The 25,762-nt window shown below is 40.2% G+C and overlaps 1 protein-coding gene across 2 annotated transcripts; it reads left to right on the forward strand.

Moving 5' to 3' along the window:
- Positions 1–24,943, forward strand: UFL1 (UFM1 specific ligase 1). Of its 2 annotated transcripts, none has more exons than XM_035109362.3 (19): positions 1–101; positions 1,758–1,903; positions 3,682–3,710; positions 4,654–4,751; positions 5,705–5,819; positions 7,243–7,373; positions 8,145–8,203; positions 9,148–9,294; positions 10,214–10,389; positions 12,309–12,488; positions 13,354–13,474; positions 15,773–15,898; positions 16,329–16,449; positions 17,203–17,369; positions 18,498–18,628; positions 19,683–19,763; positions 20,307–20,392; positions 21,540–21,720; positions 22,466–24,943. In XM_035109362.3, the coding sequence occupies exons 1-19, from the start codon at positions 25–27 to the stop codon at positions 22,679–22,681; spliced, it is 2,388 nt and encodes a 795-aa protein (XP_034965253.2). In that variant the 5' UTR covers positions 1–24; the 3' UTR covers positions 22,682–24,943. The 2 variants fall into 2 exon arrangements, with proteins under 2 accessions (XP_034965253.2, XP_088522112.1); XM_088665986.1 differs by having other exon boundaries at positions 15,773–15,889.
- The last annotated feature ends 819 nt before the right edge of the window (positions 24,944–25,762 follow it).

Here is a 25,762-nt window from a genome sequence, read left to right on the forward strand (position 1 = left end):
CCCCTCCTCGGACGCGGGGCAACCATGGCGGCTACCTGGGAAGAGATCCTGAAGTTGTCCCAGCAGTTCCAATCCGCCCAGTTCGCCCAGGCGACGCAGAGGTGAGGGAGGGGGAGGGAAGGGGAGGAGCCACCTGCGAGCCCCCCTCGCGCGGACAAATCTCGCGCGACGAACCCGAGGCTCCTTCATTCCGTGCTCAGCAGCAGCAGCCGCTACAACGGCGTCCCTCTGGGCCGCGACCCGTAATGCTCCTAGAAGCGGCGCAGCCCTTCAGCAGGGAAGGGGTCTCTGCTCACCTTAGTGCCGTAATGCTCTTAAGGGGGGTTGCCTGTTGTTGTTTTCATCCCCGCTCCACGTGCTCTGCTTTTGACAACCTTGGCGTACAGAAATACAGTATGGCGGGGCTAGAACTTTTCCTGGCCTAGAGAAAAATGTCACCCGGATAATACTCATTTGCTAAAGGTGCTGCTGCCAAGGGCATAGGAGCCAGTGAAGCAGCAGCAGCAGCGATCCTGTCCGGCCTGGGAATCCGTGCTTTGCTCGCTGCTGCCCTATCCCACGCATCCTGCAAACGTGTCAACAGGTCCCCCGTGCATTTAACATTTGAACAAGCGCCCGAGGCCTTTCCTGGTATCGGTCTCCTGTGTCGGCCTGCTTTGCAGCAGAAGCACTTAAAAGGGTCTTGTAACTCCTGACATATCTATCTGGGGAATCAGCTTTCGGCCTGCTCCTCATGAAGTGGACTCTTTAGTCCAGGCATCCCCAAACTTCGGCCCTCCAGATGCTTTGGACTGCAATTCCCATCTTCCCCGACCACTGGTCCTGTTAGCTAGGGATCATGGGAGTTGTAGGCCAAAAATCTGGAGGGCTGCAGTTTGGGGATGCCTGCTTTAGTCCGTGGAAGTTTCAATGTTTGGACATTTTCAGAATATGTATTACGGCATACTGTTTTGTAATTTTTTAAAATATAATAATATAAAACTGAAAAGCCCATGGCAGTCCACAAGGTCTAATATTTAGCAGACAGTGTTTTTGTGAGCTTGTAATCAGGCTGGCAATTGCTTTCGTTTGTGGAATTGCCTTAAAACACAATACAGACATCTGTTCCATTTAGCTGCAAAAAAGATCCATTGATGTCCATTACTCATAATTAGTGTCAGTGCATTTTGAATGGCGACCAATATTATCCAAAAACACAATATGATGTTACATTTCAAGTTCTGATACAGTCTACTGAAGATTTTTAAAAAATCTGCAGTAATTCTGTGAAAACTGCATTAAACATCCAGTGTTGAATGTACCTACAAGTTGCTATTCTGGTGTTTGGGAAATGCCTTGGAATCAAAGGTGTCAGGAGAAAGCTGTTGGAAATCAGTATATATGAAGCTCCACAAAGTTTGATCAGCCCAAATAAACAACTTTCTTGCCTGTTTTGCACCAGCTAATCTGGAGTACAGACCCCAGTAACGTTCCCAGTTTTATTAATATTGATTAGAATCCCTGCTTAACCTGTAAGCATGGTGTGGTGGTAGTGAAACTCACCTTTCTGTTTTCTGTTTGCAGTAAGACAGAGCGTTAAGGGGTAATTTGATTGTATTGTCGATCTGTCAGAAACACTTGTCTTAACTGAAAATTTCTGTGGCATAAATAGATTGCTAAAGCTTCTCCAGATTGTCTTAGAAATGAAGTAGCACTTGTTTAAAATCAAGTTGTCAGGATCTCATGCAAGATGTTTTGCTGTTCTTTTATGTATGCAGACTGTCAGAACGTAATTGCATAGAGATCGTTTCTAAGTTGATTGCTGAAAAACAGCTGGAAGTGGTGCATACTCTTGATGGAAAAGAGTATATTACTCCTGCACAGATTAGCAGAGAGATACGTGATGAACTTCATGTTCATGGTGGTAAGTGTGCAAAAAAATATATCTAAACATGTTTACAAGCTTAACTTCAGAGAAAGAAATTTTAAAGGTAATTTGCTTTGGAAAATAAAACTACATAGAAACATGTATCCTTCCCATCAAGACATTTAAGGGCCATGATTCTAACACTATTACATAGTGCAAATGGACTCGCTGAAGTAAAATAACCATTAGTAAAATAAACATTAGAAAGAGACTCCTGTTAATATATCTTCAAGATCAGCTAGCGGTGGGGTGAAAAACAAAAGCAGCAATTCTGATTATCCAAATTGCTAGTGGCAGAATCCTAGCTTGGAAGGGACCCCGGGTTCATCAAATAATGGTAATGTTATGTAATTTTACATTGCAGTCCCATACATGTCTACTTAGAACTATGTTCCATTGAGTTCAATAGGATTCACTCCTAGATATGTGGGTATAGGACTACAGCCTCTATGTCATTCCACTTACCTCTCAAGCTGCTGCTGAATTTGGAATACTCAGTGTTCATTTATCATTTAAAAGGAACTGCAAAGAAGTATGTAGGATATTTTTATATGGAATTGCAAGCACAGTTTAGCACCATTCTGGTATGTTGAATACATTGTCTGCACTGAATGGGAAAGTTGTAAAAAAAAATGTAAAAAATTAAGTGAAACTGGAGACAGGATTGTAGCAGAGAATTCAGTTGTATTTACAAAGCTGCCTGGTCTTAGCTCAAAGGGGAGTAAGAGCCAAACTGTGATTAGCTATTCCGTCCCTTTGCATTTTTCATAAAAAGCACCCATGAGAGGCATGGGTTTGAATCAGAAGATGGGTTTCTTAACCCCCTCGGCACAGTTTTTTTTTTAATGAACTCTTTCCCCATTTTGGAAGTTGCCAGTTTCCTCACTCAAGATTGTGTTTGAACAGTAGCTGTGCCACTGCTGGTAACAATTAAACTCCTGGGGTATGAGGAAAAGAATAATTGAGGGAGCTTTCTTCCTGGCAAGTATCAGTTGATATCCGAAGTTTTAGCATCCCTTTCATGCTGAGTACAGGAATAAAGGCAAAGGTCTGGGCCTTTTGGGTTTTCATACCATTGTTTGTTTAGTTTAAGAACAAAGCATTAGCTACCAGCAGGCTTCATCAGCAGAAACCTTATTCTTTATGCAGATCAACAGACTTGTTTCAGTGGAGTTTACCATAGTGCAAATGATACAAACTCTTGTACACTTTGATGAGCACACAACACTTTTCACAAGCTCTTCCAAATTCATTTCAAAGCGGGGGCACTTTCATGTGTAGATCTTTTTTGAAAGGTGTCCCTCCACTGACGTAAATTGTGGTACTAGCGTGCATGGAAGATCTAGAGCGTGCCTGCAAAATACTCTTTACTATTCCAGATGTTGCTGCTGCCACCACCTTTATAGTTAACATCATGCTGGTCCAGATATGTGTAAAGATTTCTACACAAGTGGCATGACTTTCTTCCATGTGGATGTGTAGGTGCCTTTACAGTACATGTAATTGGAGAAATATGCAAGAAACCTAGAGGCAGTTGCAACTATGCTGGAAAAATTATTTATAAAGGAAGTCCTATTCACACTCCATGCTAGTAAATTCCATTTAGCAAGCAGGGTTAGTTCCCAGACAACATGCATAAAACCATGCTGGAAGTTTCAAATCAGAATGTAAAGAGTAAATGTAAAACAGTTCATTAAAATGTACTTCCTGTATCTATGACTTTCTATATTATGCATTAAAATCTGTTTGTTAATATATTCTTTCTTTTGTGACAGGTCGTGTAAACGTTGTTGATTTGCAACAGGTAACTTGCTTTAAGCATAAATACTTTTTATTTCTTTTTATCTGTGCTTAACCAGGCCAATTTGAAATATACATTTGTTTTTAATGGTTTTCTGTACCCAGATATAAGTCTCATGAAACCTAAATAGTTAGTTAGTGAATAGTGTATGGCTGGTGGGTCCCCCCTTCCCTTTTAAGCCCCCAGTCTTGCAATCTTGCAATTAGCTGATGGGTGGAGATTAAATCCTGCTGCTAGGTTACACAGTCCTGTTACCTGCTGGGAACAGGATCGCACAGCCAGTGTGGCATTAAACCCTGTCCACCCACCAGTAATGTCAGCTGGGTGGGCATGGTTTGAGGGGAAAGACCTGGCAGGCCAAATTGTCCCATGTCCTGGAGATTCCCCATCTCTGGAGTAGAGTATAAACACTTAGCTGCTAACCTATATTTCATTTTTACTAACTGTGGTGTCTCTGTAGGTTCCATTGTGTTGTTCCCATTCTCTGTAATTTTATATATTATTATAAAATTACAGAGAATGGGAGCAACATAATCACAGTGTTCATCAACATAAGCACACCATCACACTGTTTTAATTTTTGAAGCCTGTTTTAGCCTATCAAGGAAGTTGGGCTTTTTAAATGTCACAGTATGCACAAATAACAATGACTGATCACTGAAACAGTTAGGGAATTAATATTTCTGCTAACCTTTTTCCATCTGAAAGCTTCAGTTAAATTGAAGCTTTTCATAACAATTAGACATTTTATTACATTGTGTGTTAACTTGTCTTGATTGCTATTTTCTTTTCCAATTTTCCTTTTCAGTTAAGATACACCTGTACCTGAATTATTGAAAAGTAGCTAGTGTGTAATGGTTTGTGAATTTGAAAGTATATCATTTTAACAGTAGATGATGGATTTGAATTCTAGATGCTAACCTGTTTCTCCCCCCCCCCCTTGCAGGTAGTAAATGTAGATCTGCTCCATATTGAAAACCGAGCTAATGACCTTGTCAAATCAGACCGAACAGTTCAACTAGTATTGGGGCAGCTTATAGATGAGTGAGTTCTTTCAAGAGTGATTAAATGCAGTGTAAATGTGTAATGGGCTTTTAGATGTGATTAATCCAGAATGAGGAAATGGAAGGCAATAATTATGCATTGTGTCTGCGAATGTACTCCTTTACTGCTTTTGTACAAGCTCAGCAGTTGAAGTCATACAAACATTTGAGAACCCCTTTATTGTTTTATGCTCGCTAATGCAAAGGAAAGCATTTAAACTTTCCTCATTACGGTTGAGACAAAGACAGAAAAAACTCTGGAAATTAAAAGGAGGGGGCTTTTGTCCCTTTTATGCCCAGTGTGTTTAGAGGAGATGGATGAGACTCCTTAGCATCAGTAGCAAGTAGTTTGCCGTCTTGGGTCATTTGAAAGAGAGACACAGTGTGCAAGGAACTCTTACTACTTAGTGTAATGTGTATCACCTTTAAGAATCGGGTGATGGAAAGAACAAATGGGGAGTACACAGGTCCTGCTTGCAGGCTTCCTATATGAATCTGGTTGCCAGCTGTGAGAATTAGGATGCTGGACTAAATGGGCCTTGGGCAAACTATATATAATGACAACCAGATTAAATCTCAGTTTATATCTAGTATTTATGCAGTGTTCTATTGCTGACATGGACTACTCGCCATATGTTTGCTGTGATAATCAGATATGGGTGCCATTCAGTTTAAACGCCAATATCAGCCTGCAATCTTTTAAGTTTTAGAAATGAGCTTCAGAGGAGATGAATATATCAAGCAACAGAACACTATGAAGAATTACATTTGCTTTATCAGTTTTGTAAAACATGAAAGCTAACTTCTGTTTGCGAGAGAATGATCACATCTTTTACAAAATTTGTAGTAGACACAACATACACTTAATGTTTTCATATAGGATTACTATAAGCAAATAATGTTACGGCACGCAAGGAAAATTTGGAATTTTATACTACTTTTTTCCCATATTAGGAATTACCTAGATCAGATAGCAGAAGAAACAAATGACAAGTTACAGGAATCTGGACAAGTGAAAATATCTGATTTGTGCAAGGCATATGACCTTCCTGGAGATTTCTTGAAGCAGGTAATTAATATGAAAATGGCCAACTTTTCACTAAAGCATGTGATATTTCACCTCTAGTAACTATTATGATAATAAGTTCCAGTATCAAATGCACTAGCTTGTGATCTAAGTTTGACAACATCTTTTCTTACCGGTATGTTACTTAAATGGTTTTTATTTGCTTATTACTTCTAAATACTGTGACTGCAGTATTGAATCTAATTTCCTGGCAGCCACTGTGTCTAATAATAGGGAAGTGAAGCAGTCCTTTCAAGAATAAGAAAGGAACACCTATCTGATCTACTACTTCAGTAAAATTCTCTGAAAAGGCTAAAATAATTCTGAGATCCGTAGTCATTTGTTAGCACAGACCATTGGGCTGTAGAAATTGGAAGTGTTTGTTGATTACTCAATGTGGTGGTTTGCAGCCAGATGAGCAAAAATGCACTTTCCTAAATTAACATACCATGTAAGAATGATAGGTGTCGATTATTGCCTTCTGGATCACAACTTCATCGATAAGGCACCAGCAATTCAAGGATTTCTCCCTGTTTGGCCCCTAATCTTACATTCATTCAACATTCCCTCCTGTAAGACTCTGATATGAGGAGGTGGCTCTGAAATAACATTAGAGCGTTTGGCTTGGGGGTAGCATTCATTCATTCATTCATTCATATATAACATTTGTTTTAAAACATGCCACCTTTTATTTTAGATTTCAGGGTTGCATACAAGGCTTATTAAGATCTTTAACTGAGTCATCTTGGCTGTCTGAAATAATATCTGAAATGTATCTGATTAGGGCCCTGGAACTATGGCCAGGCTTGGAAAGCCCGCCTTTCTACCTCTTAAAGGACATTTTGCCAGAAAGACCTTCATTTTTAAGCATAGAATTGTTTTAGAATAAATAAGATGAAATTCAAATAAAAGAATGCAGACCAAAGGTTTTAGAAATCTGCTGCCATTGACAGATGGGACACAGAGCACAGCCAAAGATTCAAGCAGAAGGATAATTCCAAGTTAGACAAATTTTTGAAACACTTATCGCTCTTGAATCCACTGAGTATTGTTCAGAATGTACCAGTAGGACTACAGAAGGTGGAGGCATCCATCAGCTGCAAAAACGTAATCCGAGTGCTATAATGTGTTCCATACTTCAGAGCTTCCTTACTATCAAGTCCCATGATAGTAAGCAGGAATGCAAGTCTCTGTACATTGGCTTAATTGTCTTCCTGAGCATTCAAGTTCTGAAGAGGGATCTCTTATCTGCACCTAGAAGCAGTGGTGGATTAATGGTTGGTTGCAGTCTAACATCAAATCCTGTCTCAAGGCTGAATCCACATGCACGTATTAAAAGCCTGCTAAAAGCAGTATAAAGTCAGAGTGTAAAAACAGTGCAACGTCAAATAGCTTCTCCGGTTAATTGCTGTGTTTATGTTCTCAGGCATTTTCCATCCGCCTGGGCAAAATTATCCATGGGAAAATTGATCAGGACAACCGAGGAGTGATTTTCACAGATGCATTTGTCACACGGCATCGGGCCCGTATCCGTGGTCTGTTCACTGCCATTACCAGGTAAACTGAAAGGCACATTTCTGTTTTGGGATAAACAGCTGTGATTTATCTGCTCCTTGTGTGAGATATGCAGATACTTCCTGCATAAAAGCAAGATTAAATTTTCCAGAGCAAACTTAACTGTTTTTAATTACCTTGCAGTGGCAACTGCATCACTTTGGCTCTGGCTTTTCATCAAAGAATCTGCTCCTATAAATAGACAAAAGTTGGACATGCTCCAACTTTTCTGATAAAAAATTCCAAATCTTTATGCAGCTGCTGAAGTCCCATCCTTAAATGTTTCCTCCCTGCAAAATCTCCACAAATTTCTTGCCTTTTAGCAGTGAAAAATCTGGAAACAAAAGGTATTGGTGGTTGCATAACATATTCTAACAGTATTCTGTTTATGAAGTAGAAAATAGCAATTTATTTTATTCCAGTATTCACAAACTTGGTGTTCGAAATGGAATAAATAAAGATATTTAATGAGGGATTCACTGTTGTGCTAAGGCGGTGGTTCCATGAGGACAAACATTTTGGCTTGCCATGTGGAAGGATCCCCATGTGCTTTTATGGCAGATCTTCCAGCTCCCCCAAAACCAATTTTGGTTGTGCACAGGGGAAGGGGGGGTCCCATTGCACACATGGAAGTCCTTCCACAGGGCTTTTGCTGATGGGCAAATTGATCAGGACAACGGAGGGGTGATTTTCACAGATGCTGAATCCTGCCCAAAGTGTTTATGTATGAGTGTCCTGGTTTCTTATATATATATATATCACTTCTCTCTTTAGACCTACACCAATAATTAACCTAATAACTCGGCATGGATTTCAGGAGCATCTGCTTTACTGTGAGTTTTGTTCAGACTTCTTTAATGCTGATTTTTGTTGTAATTAATATTAGAAAATGTTAAGAGGCAATTAAGATAAAGTTTGGAGCTTGCGTACCTTTTTCTTCTTTCGAAAGCAAAGTGAAACTGACCCATTAAAGGGCATCTTTCATCTTTGTTTGTTTTGTTTTAGCTCCAGTTAAACAGTTTTGGCATTGCATGGCATGCCTTATAGGGATAAGCCTCCCTCATTGCCAAAGGACTTCTGCAGGACTTAGCATGTGCTACCTAAACTATTCCAGCTCTTGCTTACTACACATCATTCTTATTTGTTCCTCCTGTTCATTATCATTTAATGTAGTTTGCATTTATTTTGACCAACCGTTTTCTGGCTGCCGACACCTTCAACATACAGATTTTCCTTGTCCTAAATAAGAATATCTTAATTAAATGAATTCGTTGCAACCTAAAGTGAAAATCAGACAGTAACTAAATGAAGCCCATATTAAATACATGCATTCAAATGATGTATTATTATTTCTTCAACACTAGTGTACGAATCAGGCAAACAAAGCTGATGTATTTTTTTTAAAGCTTTAATAAGACATACCACCCACAAAAATGTAAATAATGAAAAAAAGAATCCATAGCACACACTGTTGCTGACTGCAAATGTCTGCTGAGACTGTGCTGAAGAAACAGCTGTTTCCTGTGACTTCTTCCCACTTGTTAATATATAATATACTGTATTACAGGAAGCAAGTGAGAGAACAGTTAATATCTATCTATCTATCTATCTATCTATCTATCTATCTAGGTGTGTCTGTGTGTTTAAATAAATTAACTTGCCCAGAAAAAATACAGGCCTGCATATATCCCTCTGAGTTGTGGTTGTAATCCCTGTGTTTTTAATCACATATTCACAAATATTTCTAATGCTGTGGCTGCTTTGTTTCTTTTCCCAGCTATGCTGGAAGAACTTGTTAGTACTGGACGTTTGAAAGGCACAGTCGTTGGTGGAAGGCAAGATAAGGCTGTGTTTATCCCTGACATCTACTCCAGAACACAGAGCAACTGGGTGGATTCATTTTTCAAGCAAAATGGTTATTTAGGTAACTTACCACTTTTGAACAAACTTTTCTTTCTGAAAGTTACTGGTCAAGAGAAGCATATTTCTGGGAGATCTCCCCCCCCATCCTCTGACCCTAATATATCCCACTTTTCCTCATCAGTAGTGGTTGGTGCCTATTGAGTCTGGTAGAGCAGGGAGGTTAACAGTAGGCAGAGCCAATAACTGACAGAGCCCATTCTTGTTTTGTCCCCATCCTCCTACCTCCCGAGTTCTACAAGGGCAAGACTAAAACTAAGGAGGAGAAAGCCGACAGTCAGTGCCAGCCTCTGTCCTGGCTGGAAGTAAGAAGGCAAGTAGCTGGGGGCTGACGGGTGAGTTTTGTGGGGCAGCACCCTCCTCCCCTTAATAACCAGCCTCCACTGCTCATCACCAGTGCAGGAGATAATGCAATGCAGAACATCACCATCCCCTGCTCCCTAGTATAGTTCCTGGGTTGGAAGGATGAATTCCTGAGCTCCTCCTTTGGGCCTGGATGAAGCTGTGAGCTTTGGTAATAGGGGGCAGGTTTGGAAGAGCAGACCTAATCCCACTCTTTAATCCACACATGACAATCCACACATGACAGGACAGCAGGGAATGGACAAGACCAGCCCAACTCTTCATTATTCCATTCAGTGAAGCTATTGCTGCTGTATTGGGGAAAATGGAGGGAGTGATATAGTGAGCAGACTTGTGGAAGGCTCCCTCCCTTGCCCACCTGACAAGTTTCACCAGGTTAACATACAAACACCTGTTCCTGGGTTCCCTACCGCTTCAGAGTGAGCAAGAAACAAAAGCCACAGAGGGGCTGTGAAGAGGGTGGTTAGTGTCCACTGAGAGATGTCTAGCCCTTTGTCCCCAGTTTTGTTTTGTTTCGGTTTAGTTTTCTTCAAAGTCAAGGACTTTCTGTAATTTTGTAGAATTTGATGCATTGTCCAGACTTGGCATCCCAGACCCTGTGAACTACATAAAGAAAAGGTACAAGTCCTTGCAGCTCTTGTTTCTGAAATCATCTTGTGTTGGTCAGGAAATTGTGGATCAAGTGGAGGCCTCCGTGGATGAAGCCATCAGCTCTGGAACGTGGGTGGATATAGCGGTATGCTCTTCGCTTTTCATTTCTTTCCGCTGGCTTTATTTTGCAAAAGGGCTCACAGCTCAGTGATGCAGCACAGGTCCTGAATGAGCTTTTTGCACTAGCACAAGGAGATTTCCCCCCTCATGCACACTATGCGTCATCCCCAAATCTCCTGAGAGTTGAGCAAATTTAAAGGGTGTTTGGGGTAAGAGATTTGAGAATGTTCCTTCACGCAGGGGAAATCCTTGCACTGCCAAACATTCACTACAGAGCTACATTGTCTACAACTGTTTGCCTTCAGAAGGACCCAGTTCAATCCTTGGCATTTCCTGGTGGGGTCATGGGGGATAGATTCCCTGTTAGAGATCCTGAAGAACCACTGCCAGCAGCACAGAACCAAATGGACCAATTATCTGTCTATATAAAGAAGCTCCCTATGTACCTATATGGCAACAGACTATTTTATGCAGTTACACAGAGGAAAATTATACACCACAGATTTAAAGCAATGATTACTGCAATTTGCAAGGACATGGCAGTTGAAAGGTCATCACTTGCTAGTCTCGCTTGTTCCAGCTTGAGAAGCATTAAGCCCTAATTTCAAAGCATAATTTCTGCCAAATCAAAATTGAGCAAGAGCTTAGGGTTGATATGGCAGAATCTAATACTGCTTGAGATGCTATTTTTGTAGATGGGACTTCAGTTCTTAAACAAAAAAGATTTGCTATCAAGCTTTATGTCTCAATAGACATAAAGTATTCCTGTATTCCATTTATCCAAAAGCGGCTTTTAGCTTTGTGATAGAAACTGTTCCTTATCGGGTGGGGGTGGGAGGGAGCTATAGAGCTTTGAAGACTGAAAGCATACTTACTCCTCCAAATAGGTGCCACATGCATTTTTAATTACCAAAGGTACTATGGCCCAGGCAGCTCTGAAAGAGAGTGATAAAGTCACTAACTGAATTCACAGGTTAACTCTAATACCCTTGTGTGTTTTACAACATTCTGTAATTCCAGTTTAAAATTCTTCACACCACTTGCCTGTAGATTTGCAGACATACTTTAGCTCACAGTTGCTTCACTGCAATAGATGACTGCAGCATTTTTGTACAGATGGATAGAAACCAGTTTTGTACAAAGTGGCAGTAATAATTTTCCCAACAAGCCCTAGCAAAGTTCCCTAGAAACTGGGAATTATATGTTTATCTGTCATCATCCAGACGGAGGGCACTGGTTACTGTTATCAAATACTGCAGGTTATAAAATGCCTTTTGAATTGGCTTTATATCCTACCTAGAGTTTTTAATTTGTATGTTATTTTAACGCAAACACGGCAAGTAGCTTGAAACAGCTTTGACACTACAAAAAGCTGTAAAGTTGTTATTTTGTCAAAATGCTTTGCTTTCCCAACCTCCCTTCTCTCAATGTCATATTTACATTTTCAGTTTTTCTGGGTTTAAAAAAATCCTCTTTATTAATGACTTTGGATTGTACATTCATCCACCTATTCATATCTCTAACACAAGACAAAGATTAAATGAGTAGACAGGCAGGATTTTGCATCAAGGTAACCTAAATTCTGCACCTTACTAAAGCTGATTTCTGCAGTATCAACTCTGCAGATTGAGTCAATGCAGAGAGATGTGCATAATTTTTTTTCTGCTGCAGAAAGTTATTCAGAGTAATAAATCCCCACCTCACTTCTCATACTTTTGAGATTTCACCTGGCATCGTTTAGACACCTTTCAAACCTTTTCTTACAGCTGTAAAAACTAGCAATTTTTTTAAAAAAAAAAATCTCAGGGCTGCTAAATTCTGTGCCAGGATATGAATGTCATGAATGGTAGTTATACAAACAACTCTGTATATATTGTAGCTAGTTGGCTAAACAATAAATAACAATGTGATGGTTTTTGTTTGGCTTTGCTTCTTTGCTCCTAGCCTCTTCTTCCAAGTTCATTCTCCGTAGAAGATGCCAGCATGTTGCTCCAGCAAGTGATGAGATCCTTCAGTAAACAACCTTCAACTCTGGTCTTTGGTGACACTAATGTAGTCAGTGAGAAATTTATCAACAGCTGTGCTGATTTGTTTAGTGATCTGATGCACCAGAAAGCTGAAAAGGTTTGTTTCTGGGCACGTTGTTTTAGAAAAGGACTGCATGAGTTACGGCCAACCAAACTCAGTGCCGCTCACCAGTAATGCAGTGTGGCCTGTCAGGGGCTCTCTCCTTCCCCAGCTGTCTTTGCACTTCGATTCAAGCAAAATCAGTATATTCATTGAGCCCTTGATAGAACAATCCCTGGCTGGTGGGCTGCATTCAGCTTCACTGGTCACATGTTGTGCAAGCCTGGCTCTAGCACATATTAATGATGTATTTATGTCTTTGAGATGAACTACCCACCCGTGGAATCAGCATTGCCCATCTTTGGGTTTTACATTTAATTTTGCTTATAGTTAAAAATGGCGCCTTTATTTTATAAGGTTTGTGCAACACATTTTGGGAGAATATTGGGATGCCGTCACATTTGGCTCATATTCCTCTGTCCCTGTTTCAAATCTGAAGCCAGTCACTGTCAGATTCTTGGCTTTCCTACTGTGATAATCAAGAACAAAACAGCAGGTGGCAAGGAAAGGTTGTCTAGTGATTATTTCTAGGTGAGAGTACAACAAAGAAAACTGAGATATGTTGCTGCATTTCAAAGTAAAATAGCAAAAAAATTGGGATTATTCTGTTTATATTTCTTGCATATCTTCTTCCTATCAAAACCAGCATAGCTCAGTGGATAGTGTCAAAGTTTAAGGTCATAGTGTTGTGCTGGAACCTGGAAAAGGTGATACCTCATGCAGATATTAGCTGAGTATGTGTCTGTCATGTGTTGCACTGGGACATTATGTTCATGCTAAACAGGAGGGGAGATAGTATCAGAAACCTTACGGATTTGCAATGCATCTCACATGAACAGTGCATGTATGATCTTCATTTTAGGAAATGAAAAATAACCCTGTGCACTTAATCACAGAAGAGGACCTGAAGCAGTCTGCATTTGTAGAAAATGCTTCTTCAAGTAAAAAAGACAAGAAAGATGAAAGAAGAAAGAAGGCAGCAGGTAAGAAAATGGAGGCATAAGTTACTTGGTTACTGATTCCGTGGTTTCTTCTTGTTAGTTTGGCAGCTGTCCTGTTGGCATGACAAGGACTTCTCCCTCATTACAGCATTGACAATAGAGACTCAGGTTTTGGGAAGAAAGAGTATGGCTTCTCTTCTTTGCTGACTATTGCCAAATTTTCACTGCCCAAGGAAATGCAAAGAAAAGGATTGTTGGAGGGAGCAGGGTAACTCTGCCATTATATTCTGTAGCTGGACATGGGAAGCAGAACAACTCCTCTCATCATCATCGCCACTATTCACAACTTATTTATGTAGTTTTGACCCACTGTAAGACTCTTGACTCAATGAGAAACATTGGTTAATTGTTTGTGGGGAAGAACATTAACATGTACAGTAAGCCCCCAAGAGAACAGAGTTTTCTAGGGCATGGTGGCTGTCCATATAAGGCAGACTCTAAAGCTGTAATTAGATGGAAGGAATTTATACCAGTGTAGTCTTTATAGCTATTTCTCTTATTTATTAGCATTCCCCACCAATGTGTAATTCATGCAAATTCACACGTTTATATACCGTACATAATGTTAAAAACCAGTTTATCAAACCATAAAGCTTTGGCCAGGATGTTAATGATTGTGTTCTGATAGCACAATATGATGGATGTTTACTCAAAAGTAAGCTCGTCTATTCAATGGGGCTCAGAGGAAGCTGCATAGGATTGCAGTCTAAGTAAGGAATATTCATTTAATTGAGTAATTTCATTTAACAAATGATAGGATGAAAAGGATTTGCTAGAGTTTAGAAACTATTTACACTGAATTTTTAGAATAGCCTGAACATGATCAACCAGAGTCGTGATTGTATAGTGCTGTTTATGCTGAGCGGCTCTTAACAAACTTTATCAAAGTTTGATATAATGCTTTTGTTCCAAAACAGAGTACCCGTTGTATGCCAAAATAAAAATTACCCTTGAATTTGACACTATTGTTTTAACATTGCTCATGTGTGGAGGAAAAATGTATGGGATTGGAACACTCACAAATTGCAATTATACTTCTACTCAGAAATGAGATCCATTGAGTTCATTGGGGCTTACTCCTAGCAAAGTGAGCATTGAGTTGTAGCCCAAGTATTACGATTAGTTGGTTGAGGGTCATTTGAAATAAAATGTGCAGGTGATGGTTTTGTTCAAAAGGCAAACAGTAATAATGAATGTTTCCTGTTCGGCATTGCTGAACTGTGTTAATTTCATTGTCAGTCAGCTTAAATGCATTTCCTTTCATTTTGATTATGGAACTTGCTGTGGACATGGATGTCAGGGATGAGCCAGAGGTTTCAAGTTTCCCAGAGGGAGGGGGAGACACAGGGTTGGAGGAAGGAGGAGGTGTCCCCGAGGGGGAGAAAGAGGAGAGAGTTATTGAAGTCAGTCTAGAGGAACAGACAGGGAGGGATATAGAGGGATATAGAGCAAGGGTAGGCAACCTAAGGCCCGTGGGCCAGATGTGGCCCAATAGCCTTCTCAATCCGGCCTGCGGACGGTCCGGGAATCTGTGTTTTTACATGAGTAGAATGTGTGCTTTTATTTAAAATGCATCTCTGGGTTATTTGTGGGCCATAGGAATTCGTTCATTTTTTTCTTCAAAATATAGTCCAGCCCCCCACATGGTCTGAGGGATGGTGGACCAGCCCATGGCTGAAAAAGGTTGCTGACCCCTGATATAGAGCCGGGGATTTCACAGGAGCAGCAAGGGTTAAGTTCCAGTTCAGAATCGGGTGGGGGGGGGGAGGTTTAAGCCAGCTCTTGCAATCGTGTAGAGAAGAGGAGGGGCGAAAGACGGAGCAGGAGAGTTCACCATTTTCTGGCTTGCTGGAAGACCTCAGCAGAGATCTGAACTGAGTGACTCTGATGAATGATCATTATGTGCTAATAACCGGTTGTAAATACTGTAAATGAAGGCTATAAAAACGTCAGGAGACTCTCTGGTGATTGTGTGAAGAGAGGAAGCCCGTCAGCGCTGACAATTGCTTTCTTTCATTTTACCGTTATCTTTTATTTGCCTTAAGTCTGAGTCACATTTCATAAGGATCAGTTTGCTTTACTGATGAAGTAGAAATTAGAACAAATATTGAAATACTATACTACTCTTAGCTCTTTCTTTCTTTGATTATGCATGCAAGTATACTAACTCCTGTTTCCTTTCATAGTATAGTCAGGGTTATTATTTTTGTCATTATATTTGTCAAAGCATCACTTGACTTAGTAATACTCCACATGCTAATCAAGTAGTTTTTCCACCAGAGGGCACTGGAAGTGTGAAAAGTAGCGGTGGTGGAGGAAATGCCAGAGAATTTAAGATCAAGAAAGCCAAGAAGAAGGGCAGAAAAGACGCTGACAGTGATGAGGAATCACAAACAAGTAGCTCAAGTTTGTCGTTTATTCTACTATAGTAACCTAATCCTTGTAGTTTTGTAAATGCAGTACTGTTGCTCTGAGTTTGTAATAAAATATTCTCCTATAAGATATCCAAATATATTAGTATGATTATCTTTTTCTCTAAGATGATTACCATATTTTTCCGTGTATATCACACCCCTTTATTTGGGACTCCAAATAAAGAAAACTGAGGGAGATTGCCCAGAGTTGTTAAGCTTTTTGGGGGGGGGAGGATTACCCAGAGTTGTTGAGCTTTCTGGGGGCGGGGGGATTGCACAGAGTTGTTGTTTGGGGGAATTGCAAAAAAACACTCACCTGCCTGACCGATCCTGATACTAACAGGAATGTATTTCGTGTTCTTACACTGGGGAGATTTCAAGTAAATTGAAGGTATTAATTCTGTTTCTCATTATCATTGCAGATAAGAGCAAGCACCTCGAAATCCCTTTTCTGTCACCAGAAGAGATTGAGGATGTTTTAAGAAAACATGTAAGGGACTGTCCTGAAGAGCTTATAACAGAACTTGCTGACCATCTAATAAGGTAATTTCAATTATTTATCTCAGTTTTGACTTACCGTAAACAGTGCCTAACATATCCTCTAGCTCAATGAAAAATCAGAATTCCAGTGTTCCATCTTGCAAGGCTTTCATTAATTAATTAAATAATTCGTTCATTCATTCAAAGCATTTATATCCCACTCTTCAGCCAGAAGGGCTCCCAGAGTCGCTATTGTATCAATAAAAGAAATTCAGTAACTATTAACGACTACAATCTAAAAAAATTTACAAACAATAAAAAATGGTAGGGAAGATGAAATCAAGCAAACTTATGTTACCAGGGTCCCATATTTATCAAGTGTGATGAAAGCAGACGGCTCAAAGTTCAAAAGACAGGCCTTGTTGGGCCCTTGAGATATAGCTTGCTGACCCTCCCTTCTCTGATGTGTCTGCAGCAGAAAGTTGTTGATCTCACAAAAAGCAGCTCCAAGCCAGCGAAAGAAATCATTTTTAAAGCAGTCACACAGGGCAGACCCCTCCTCCTTTGTTGCCAGCTGCCATTGCTAACTACTGCAGTTGCAGGCTATGTGAATAGCCTGTGTGGTGCTATTCTAGCTATTGTGTTGTGTACAAAAAAAAAAACAGTTGCAGCTGAAGTTCTTAAAATGCCCTTGGCTTTAATTTTCAACTTCTGATAGGAAAGCAAGTTACTGTATTTTGTTGTTTTGAGGTTCTGTAGTATTTGGAGAAATACTAGTCTCTTGCTAATATATTTCCTCCCCCCCCCCTTATTTAGGCCCTTGACCAAGAGTTATCAGGAAGTTGTGCGTTCAGTATTTATGTCCTCCACTTCTACTTACTCTGGAGCTAGCAGGAAAAAGACCATCAAGGACTTGCAGGAAGAGGTGTCCACCCTCTATAATAATATCCGATTGTTTGAAAAAGGAGCAAAGCATTTTACAGGTACAGCTTGGATTGTATCTAAGGTGCAGTGCTAGGTAACGAGTTCCAGTAGCACTAGATTTCTGCTTGAGCAACAGAACTTCCTCCCCTCTCCCCATGCACACCTTAAATCTGTTCTGAGGGTTTCCTCAACCCACTAGAGCAAATATCTTCAAGCTTTTTAAACCCAACCTTCCCATTTAAACATGCATTTGGGGATCTGCTTCTCAATCTCTTACCATATGTTTCCATGGTGGTAGCGCTCCTGTTTCCATGGTGGTAGTGATCCCACCTTAGAGCAGGCTGTGACCCACCAGTGGGTCCCGGCCCACCCATTGAAGGACCAGTGCTCTAGAGCAGATTTGGGGAGCGCACGGGGCACACGTGGGGGGAGAAAAGGGAAGTTCCATTGCTCAGTACTGTATATAGATGATGCCACACTTTCATCTTCGGAATGAACTTATGGTTTAACACATTGTTGCTGGGCAGTTTCTGATTTCAAAAAGAACTCTAAAAAGACTAGAAACATTTAAGGATTTTATATGAATGCCAAATACAGGAAGAGTGTAAGTGCTTCTGCTTCCCTTCAGTTATTCGTACGTTTGAGCAGAAGGAACATCAGAGTATTCATAGCAGACTATGAGGCAACTCCTGAAATACTTCACACATAGGCTTTTAAGCTTAGTAGCTGAATGGCAGTTTCCCCCTTCACCCCCTGACTTGGATTTTATTTCCTACCAATTCTGTGATGATACTGCCCATCCATTTACTTAAACTTTTTACATCTTTGGTTTCTATTCTTCTCCCCCTGTCTACATCCACACAGATATTTTTGTGTGGATGTTCATTGAATTCTGCCATTTGTGATCCGCACAGAACTGCCTGTAGGAGTCAAGTTTAATATTTGCTTTCTCTGCTTGAAGCAAAAGATGGCCTAGTTTGAAACATCTTGTCTGACCTTTCCAATAACATTTGCAGGTCTTTCATGCATTGTGATGCCACGGACATTTTAACACCTGTAAAAGCAGCTGGAAGCAGAGTGAGAGTTGCTTTGTGGTTGGGAAATGGCTGAGGCCTGTCTAGATCGGCTAATGTAATATGCAAATATTTACAAATTGTCTTTTTAATCGCAGAAATTCTGTTTTGCAGATGAGACGCAAAGTAACATTGCCAAGCACATGCTGAAGACGTTTTGCACTGACATCACTAACCTCATCTTCAACTGCCTAGCTGCTGATCAAATGATGGCAGCAGAAGACTACACTGCCATTACCACCGAGGTACCTTGATATTATTTCCTATTATCTTCACAGATTCTTAAAGCAATTAGTTCATATCCGCCCACCATCATTGTAGAGCTGGACAGGGGGAGGGGGAGACCTGTGCTTCTTCAGGTGTTATTGATGGACTTCAATTCCTATCAGCCCCAGCCAGCATGGCCAGTGGTCAGGGATGATGGGAGTTGTAGTCCAACAACATTTGGCTGTCTATTGGTTCCTAGACCCTGTTGTAGGGGATGGGTTCCTGTGCTTATAAGATAGCTTAGATCTCCACAACCCCTATGGACATTTTTCCTACAGCTGCTCCCTGTCTGTAGGTCTCCAGTACAGTGCCTGCAGAGACCTTCTCTGCTAACCACAAGGTCCTGCCCCCACATGCCTCCCCCTGCTGAAATTAGGCTTAGAAGAAAACTTCAATTTTAGCTGAGAGAATTACTGATTTATTTCAAAGCAAATGGCATTTGGCGGGGCACGAGGTACAGTAAACTTGCGCCCCATGGTTGTGACCCTACTGACCTCACAGTACACACGCAATTAAATTTCACAGATCCCTTCTATTTGCAACATTACAAGGCTAATTGACATGAAGGAGGGGTGGTTCTGAGTTAGTGGGGGTTGCAGCTGGGGAGGGAAGGATTGCCCTTTTCCTTTCTCTTATGCATCCGCCTCAAAATTGCTTCTCACCTAACTGCAACAGAAGGCTTTTCTCAAGCCTAATTGTTATGGGGGTGATCTTCCAGGACACTATAGCTGTGGGGAGAAAGTTGGCTCTTGCCTATTCAGCTACACTTGTCAGGAAGGTTACAAACACCCCACTATCTGGGGGCAGTGCAGCAAAACCACTTTTTTCCAGCCTAATTGCAGTGTGCAAGGTTCCTGTGACCATTCCTCTGGTTTGCAAATACGTCACAAGGCCCAATAAGGTTGATCCCTGCCATAGGAGATTAGTGTTTCTAAGACTACTTTCTTATTTTCTTTTAAGTTTATTGGCCAAAACATGTTGTTCATTGGAATCTAAAATTACCTTCATTGCTTTGCACACTTCTTCAAATAGATGAGGAAAAAGATTTTGAGTACTTTATCTGAAGAGACAAGAGGTCCTTTAACAAAACTCCACATTTCTCTGAATGGCAAGGTAAGTTTCAGGCATCCAATCCGCACCCACTCTCCTAAAGAAGTGTAGTTTTATTTGGTTTGTCATTCTTAATATAGTAACGGATTTTGTTCTTCACTTTTCCCTTAATAAGTCGATTTCAAAATAGGCAAACTGTAAGCGAAATAAACTGAGAGTGAGCATTTTAGTCATAGGTGTGAAAAAAGCAAGAGGGATGGGGAAAACAGCGGAGGACACAATACAGGCAAAATATCAGATACCTCTGTGTGTGGAAGGAGGTACCTCGCCCATCTGGCTGGGTTTCCCCCGCCACTCTAGGCGGCTTCCAACAATTCCCAAAATACATTTAAATATCACAGATTAAAAACTTCCCTAAACAGGGCTGTCTTTAGGTGTTTTCTAAATGTCAGGTAGTTGTTCATCTCCCTGACCTCCGATGGAAGGGTGTTCCACAGGGCGGGACACTCCACATTAGGTGAGCTTCTCAACCTGTGTGGAAAACCTTACACTGAATTTAAACGAGATAATAGCTTTGCTATTCTTTTTGTTCTGCTTCTTTTGAAGAGTTTAGAAGAGTTTGTTTCCTGTCTCGATGCTGCTGCAGAAGCTTGTGATATTATGGTGAAAAAGGGTGATAAGAAGAAAGAAAGGTAATATTTTTGCAATACATAGTTTCCCTCCATAGGCTTCTACAGGTGATCACTTTTTCAGAATGATAGGTGCAAACGTCGTTGCTTCGTTGCTGGCTAACTAGTCTTACTACTCCAAGGAATAGGGTGATAAAAATGTTTTAGAGTAAGTTAATTTTCCAGAAATGATACTTTCCAGCTTTTTGCTTATGACCTAAGCTTTCTTGGTGGTATCTAGCCATGTGAGCATCTGGGTGGGGGGGGGGAGGCATGGCTAGATACCACCAAGAAAGCTTAGGTCTTGACAAGTTGCACATCTTCATTCTGTGGCTGTTTAAAATCCTTTTCTATTTAGAATACATATGCATATACCCTGTTTCTCCTATTTTAAGACGTAGTCATAAAATAAGCCATAGCAGGATTTTTAAGCATTCAAGGAATATACCCCAAAAATAAGATATAGTGATAGGCGCAGCAGCAATGCTGGCCACGGCAGGAGGAGGAGGAAAAATATAAGCCATAGTGTTGTTGTTTTTTGAGGAAAAATAAATATAAGACGGTGTCTTATTTTCAGAGAAACACAGTACCTACTGACAGTGCTTTTTTTCTGGGGTTGGGGATGGAGGAATACACATACCCCTAAACATATTTGTGAATCTAAGTTTGACCTCATTGAGGAGCAGTATTTCAGTATGAGTAAGAAAATGAGAGTACCCCTAAACATTGGGGGGGGGGGGACACTGCCTACTTACCTGGTAATCCATCTCATTGAACGCAACGGGTTCTATTTCTAAATAGACTTGTATATATATTGCACACATAAAAACTTGCAGCTTATGAGTCCTAAATTTGACATTGAATGCTTTCAACTTTATTAAACTGGAATTAGAAACAGCATCCTTCAAAAAATACAGAAAGATACCTCAACAGTGTGTTTACACATTTTTGTCCTCATTAAAGGTAGTTGGTTTTACTACCATGTGGCTACCAATGGGTCATCCCACCCATACAAATGGGAAGGTGAGAGTTTCTAGTTATGTGGTCCAAGTCCAAAACTTTTATTTTCAAGGAACGTTGTCTTACAGATTAATTCACCATTATCCAAAATCTGCAAGTATTTAAATAGGTAAAAGCCTTTTCTCATCATACATCTTGTTTTTTGTCTCAGGCAAATCCTGTTCCAACACAGACAAGCTCTGACTGAACAGCTGAAAGTCACAGAAGATCCAGCTCTCATTCTTCACCTGACATCAGTCTTGCTGTTCCAGTTCTCAACACACTGCATGCTTCATGCACCCGGAAGATGTGTGCCACAGATCATTACTTTCTTAAGTACAAAGATCCCAGAGGTACTTACACTGAAAAAACCCAAGAAGTGCTGTAATTTCCTCTTTGCAGAAGTTGGAAAAATGCTGGCATTCACAGAAACCACTTAATTTATTTATTTTGATTGACAGGCTGAAATCCTGTACACACTTTCTAGGAGTAAATTGTATGGAAATCAGTAAAAGTAAATATGTATAGGATTATATACGTGCATGCAGAGGGATGGAAGTGGACATTTCTGTGACTGGTTCAGTAATTAATTTCCACAACATAGAATTCTCATTAAGCACATATAGTAAACCATGTGAGTGAATTATGTATAACAAGGGAGAAAATTAGGTATGTGGTCTACTGAATTTAAGGGAAGCAGCTACTGTGCAATATTATAGTGCAATGGTCAGGAAAAGCTGTAAATATGGGATGCAATATTTAAAATAGAATTTTTAATGATCTGCCCATTAATATTAGACAAAAATAAAATCACTCATTTAGATTTTGAAGAAATGCTAAGGTTATCTTTTTAAAACGTGATTTTAATCTTGGTATATATTTTGTGTGTACAGCTTAGAGGTTTTGATGACTAAGCGGTATGTAAATCCTGTTAAAACAGATCTCATTTGGTTTGATTCTTTTGAGACGTGATCATAATTATGCTCGAAGGAAGTTGCTTTTCTCACTGTGGGTTCTTTATGAACTAACGCAATCACCATTTGATTCTAAGTTGCTCATATTGCCTTCTTAGTAGCCACATTTTGCTTCATTTTGCAGGATCAGCATTCTCTCCTTGTCAAATACCAGGGATTAGTAGTGAAACAGCTGATAAGTCAAAATAAGAAGATTGGGCAAGGGGACGACGACTCAGTGGATGACAACCTGAATGCAGAAGAAAGCATAGAGGCAATCCGGAAAGAACTGCAGGAGCTGGCTGGCTCTGTCAAAGACCTTGTTCTCAGGCCCAGAAAATCTTCTGTAACAGAGGAATGATAATCTTAATAAAACTCATTCAGGATGTTCAAAGAGTTGGGATGTTTTCTTTGAGGAAAACTGTGATGATGCTTGAAATAGCCTTAGCCTTTAGAAGCTGTGTTTGTAATCATTATACTACAGTCCTAAACACAGCAACCATGTGGTTGGCGAAAAGAACGGAACTGCTTGTTGAAAATACAAGGCAGCATAACCAAAGGGATAATTTGTCTTTAAAAATATTTTTGTAATATCTGGCAACTGAACAAAGCATTTGTTTGGCTTTCAAAGAGTTAAGAGTTCTCAGTTTTGTAGGCGCAGGAACAGTGTTGGTCTCAAAGGATGGAAGACGTTGAGCATATTTTTTAAAACTGTTTTATTGGAACTTTGTGTAGGACTGTGCAAGCTTTTGCATTTCGTAGAATTCTGTCTGATGAGTTCTCAAAGCCTACATATTCACCAAATACATTCTCGTGCAATGCTTATGTTTTCCTTACCTAAAGAGATGCTATTTATTCAAAAGGTTGTTGCTTATATAAAAATGGAAGGTGTTCTTACATTTCTGTAAACTGGTCATTCTCACAGATAGAAGGGGAGAAAACAATCGCTGCCCCCCCCCAAGCAGCCCTTGCATTTCTCCATCCTTTGCTACAGAGACCCTGCCAACTCTCCAGAGTTGGTTTCTGTGAGGCATAGGGGGCTTCAGAGAAAAGAAAGAATTAGCTAAATTTTCACCTGTAAGAGTTCTACTACTGAGAACTCAGGAGTCAACCATATATCTCTGTATTCTGTATTTTTCATTTCCAAATTACTAACCACTTAAAAATGAAATGTCACTAGGGCCTTTTTGCACACATATTAATTGTGTGTTTGTGTATCAGGAATACATAGTGCTCTGTGTCATTTTATGGTTGTGTCAATTGTTGTGGTTAAAAAAGTTAGCATCCCCAAATAATTTCAGTCCTAATATTAGCATATATAACAGTTTCCAGTTTGTTCAATTTGGAGGGGGGTAGGTTTGTCAGAGACACAGTTTAAGATCATTGCTAGAGGTCAAATGTTGACAAATGCCCATTAAAGTGATCTCTTAAACACACTCTGCAGTGTCCCATTGCTAGATACATGTGATGTTTAACAGTATTTCACACTCTGGTGTTTATAAGTTTATAATACCTTTATTATAAGACACAATATTTAATCCCTTTAAAGAAGAAAAGCTAGGAAAAGGTTATCATTAGTTCCTATGTCAGGTCTTTGTACATGTCTTGGTTTTATTGTGCAAATCATTCTCCCGAACTGCCATTCATTGAGATTTTTGTTATTGTTTGTGCCAGGCGTAACTCTTTTCATTGCTGTTACTGCTGTTTGCTGTAATTTAGATGCATTTATACCTCTTAAGGGTATAAGTTAAACCATACTTTCCATTATATATGGAGCTGTTTCCCATTGTTAAGTTACTTTACAGCAACTCTGGGTTGCTTTTGTGGATACCTGACTGCAAACAAGTTTTGATGCCAGATTCTGCCTGCCCTTGAGCCAGCTTTCTCTGCATCCATGATGTGACTCATGATTGGCTCCAAGCCAGACAAAAGAAAGGGAGCTATGGCAAGGCAGCTGTGTCTGAAGTGGAAGCAAACTTGGGTCCCTTTAAAATGTGATTGGTTTGAAATCATGGCAGGAATATCTGCCCCACTAGAGCAAGTTTTAGTCTTTCTCTAGTTCCCTTTGTCATTTGCATCCCCACATAATTTTCCATGCTGGTTCCCATTCTTAATATTTATTCATTCATTGTTCACCTTGTATTACTCCCACCTCTTCCTGTTGGTTTCTTTTTTCTTTCCTTCAAGTTCTCTAACATAAGCTCCCCTTGCTCAGTGCTTCTGCTTTTTTCCATGAAACCCTTCTACCTTTCGTGCTTCTCTTCTTCTGTTACTACTGTTATTGTAAAATGGAAAACGATTTTGAATGTTTGCAGTGGGAATGTGGGGGCAGTAGATTGAAGATTATGTTACTCCTCTCAAAAGAATCGCAATGTTTTTTCCCTCTCTCACGTGAATTTTTGATGCACACAAAGATGCAAGCACCTTCATCAGGGTGCCCAATTAAATTGGAATGATAAAAAAAATATCTCCACAACGATGTCTACAACCAAAGCGGACCAATACTTCAACCAAATGTGTACAGGAACCTGTAGTCCATCTGAAATTAGTTGTGTGGTGTGCGTTTTTATTTAAAAAATGTAGCTGTTGTTACATGAACTCATTAAATGACTATATTAACCTACAGGACCTCCTTTTACTTTACACCGTGTAATTGTACAAATCACGATCCATTCTGAATCAGCTTCCTACATCAGAAACTGGAGAGCAGCAGATGACTAAGAATCACAAATCAGTAGTTTTAGGACCACATGGAAGCTGCAAGCAAGCTAAGAAGCAGGTGTCTCCAGTATGCCCTGTGTCACCACCATGACCTACAATATTCAGCCTATATGAAATTCTAAACTGTTTCGGAGTGCCAGCAGGTTAACCAGTGACCCGCTATAGACAAACCTTCCCACAATGGCTGTCCAAGTCTGCCACATCCTGAGTTCCTAATGTATGCTAAGGATGCACCTCTTTATCCTGTCATTTGGCACCTGAGATAGGTTTTTTCAGGACACATACCTGTTTTTAATATTGAATTTTAAATTGTTGTAGCCGGCCCTAGGACCTGCCGGTCAATGGCAGATAATAAATTTAATAGTGAGAATGATAGTGGCTAGAGTTGGGAGTGCAACAACAACAGATTTCCCACTGCTGTCCCTCACAGAGCCTCCATTTCCAGCTTTGGTTCAGCGGATAAAGCACGTGAGGAAGGCAGGTTTTTGTTAAGGCCACAGCCTTAAAAAATTGCATGCCTGCAGGAGTGGGTAGGGAGAACAAGGAGTAGGGTACTTGGCAGAGAGGAGAAGCAGATATAGGTCCGGAGGTTCAAGTTTAGAAATGAATCCATTGTAGATTGATAAGGCAAGGGAAGAGATCAGAGACGGAATGTCAGCATAATCCTGTGTTACCTCTGCATTAGAGGATATTGCAAATTCACCCAGGTGTGGCCCAGGTA

This window comes from Zootoca vivipara, chromosome 3, assembly GCF_965207765.1.
Source record: "Zootoca vivipara chromosome 3, rZooViv2.hap1.1, whole genome shotgun sequence".
Classification (NCBI taxonomy): Eukaryota; Metazoa; Chordata; class Lepidosauria; order Squamata; family Lacertidae; genus Zootoca; species Zootoca vivipara.

Excerpts from the sequence above, each read along its gene's own strand:
- UFL1 (XM_035109362.3), top strand. The coding sequence starts at position 25 with ATGGCGGCTACCTGGGAAGAGATCCTGAAGTTGTCCCAGCAGTTCCAA. Across the intron at positions 7,374-8,144 it reads CTGTTCACTGCCATTACCAG|ACCTACACCAATAATTAACC; the intron begins GTAAACTGAAAG and ends TTCTCTCTTTAG. Across the intron at positions 15,899-16,328 it reads ATCACAAACAAGTAGCTCAA|ATAAGAGCAAGCACCTCGAA; the intron begins GTTTGTCGTTTA and ends TTATCATTGCAG.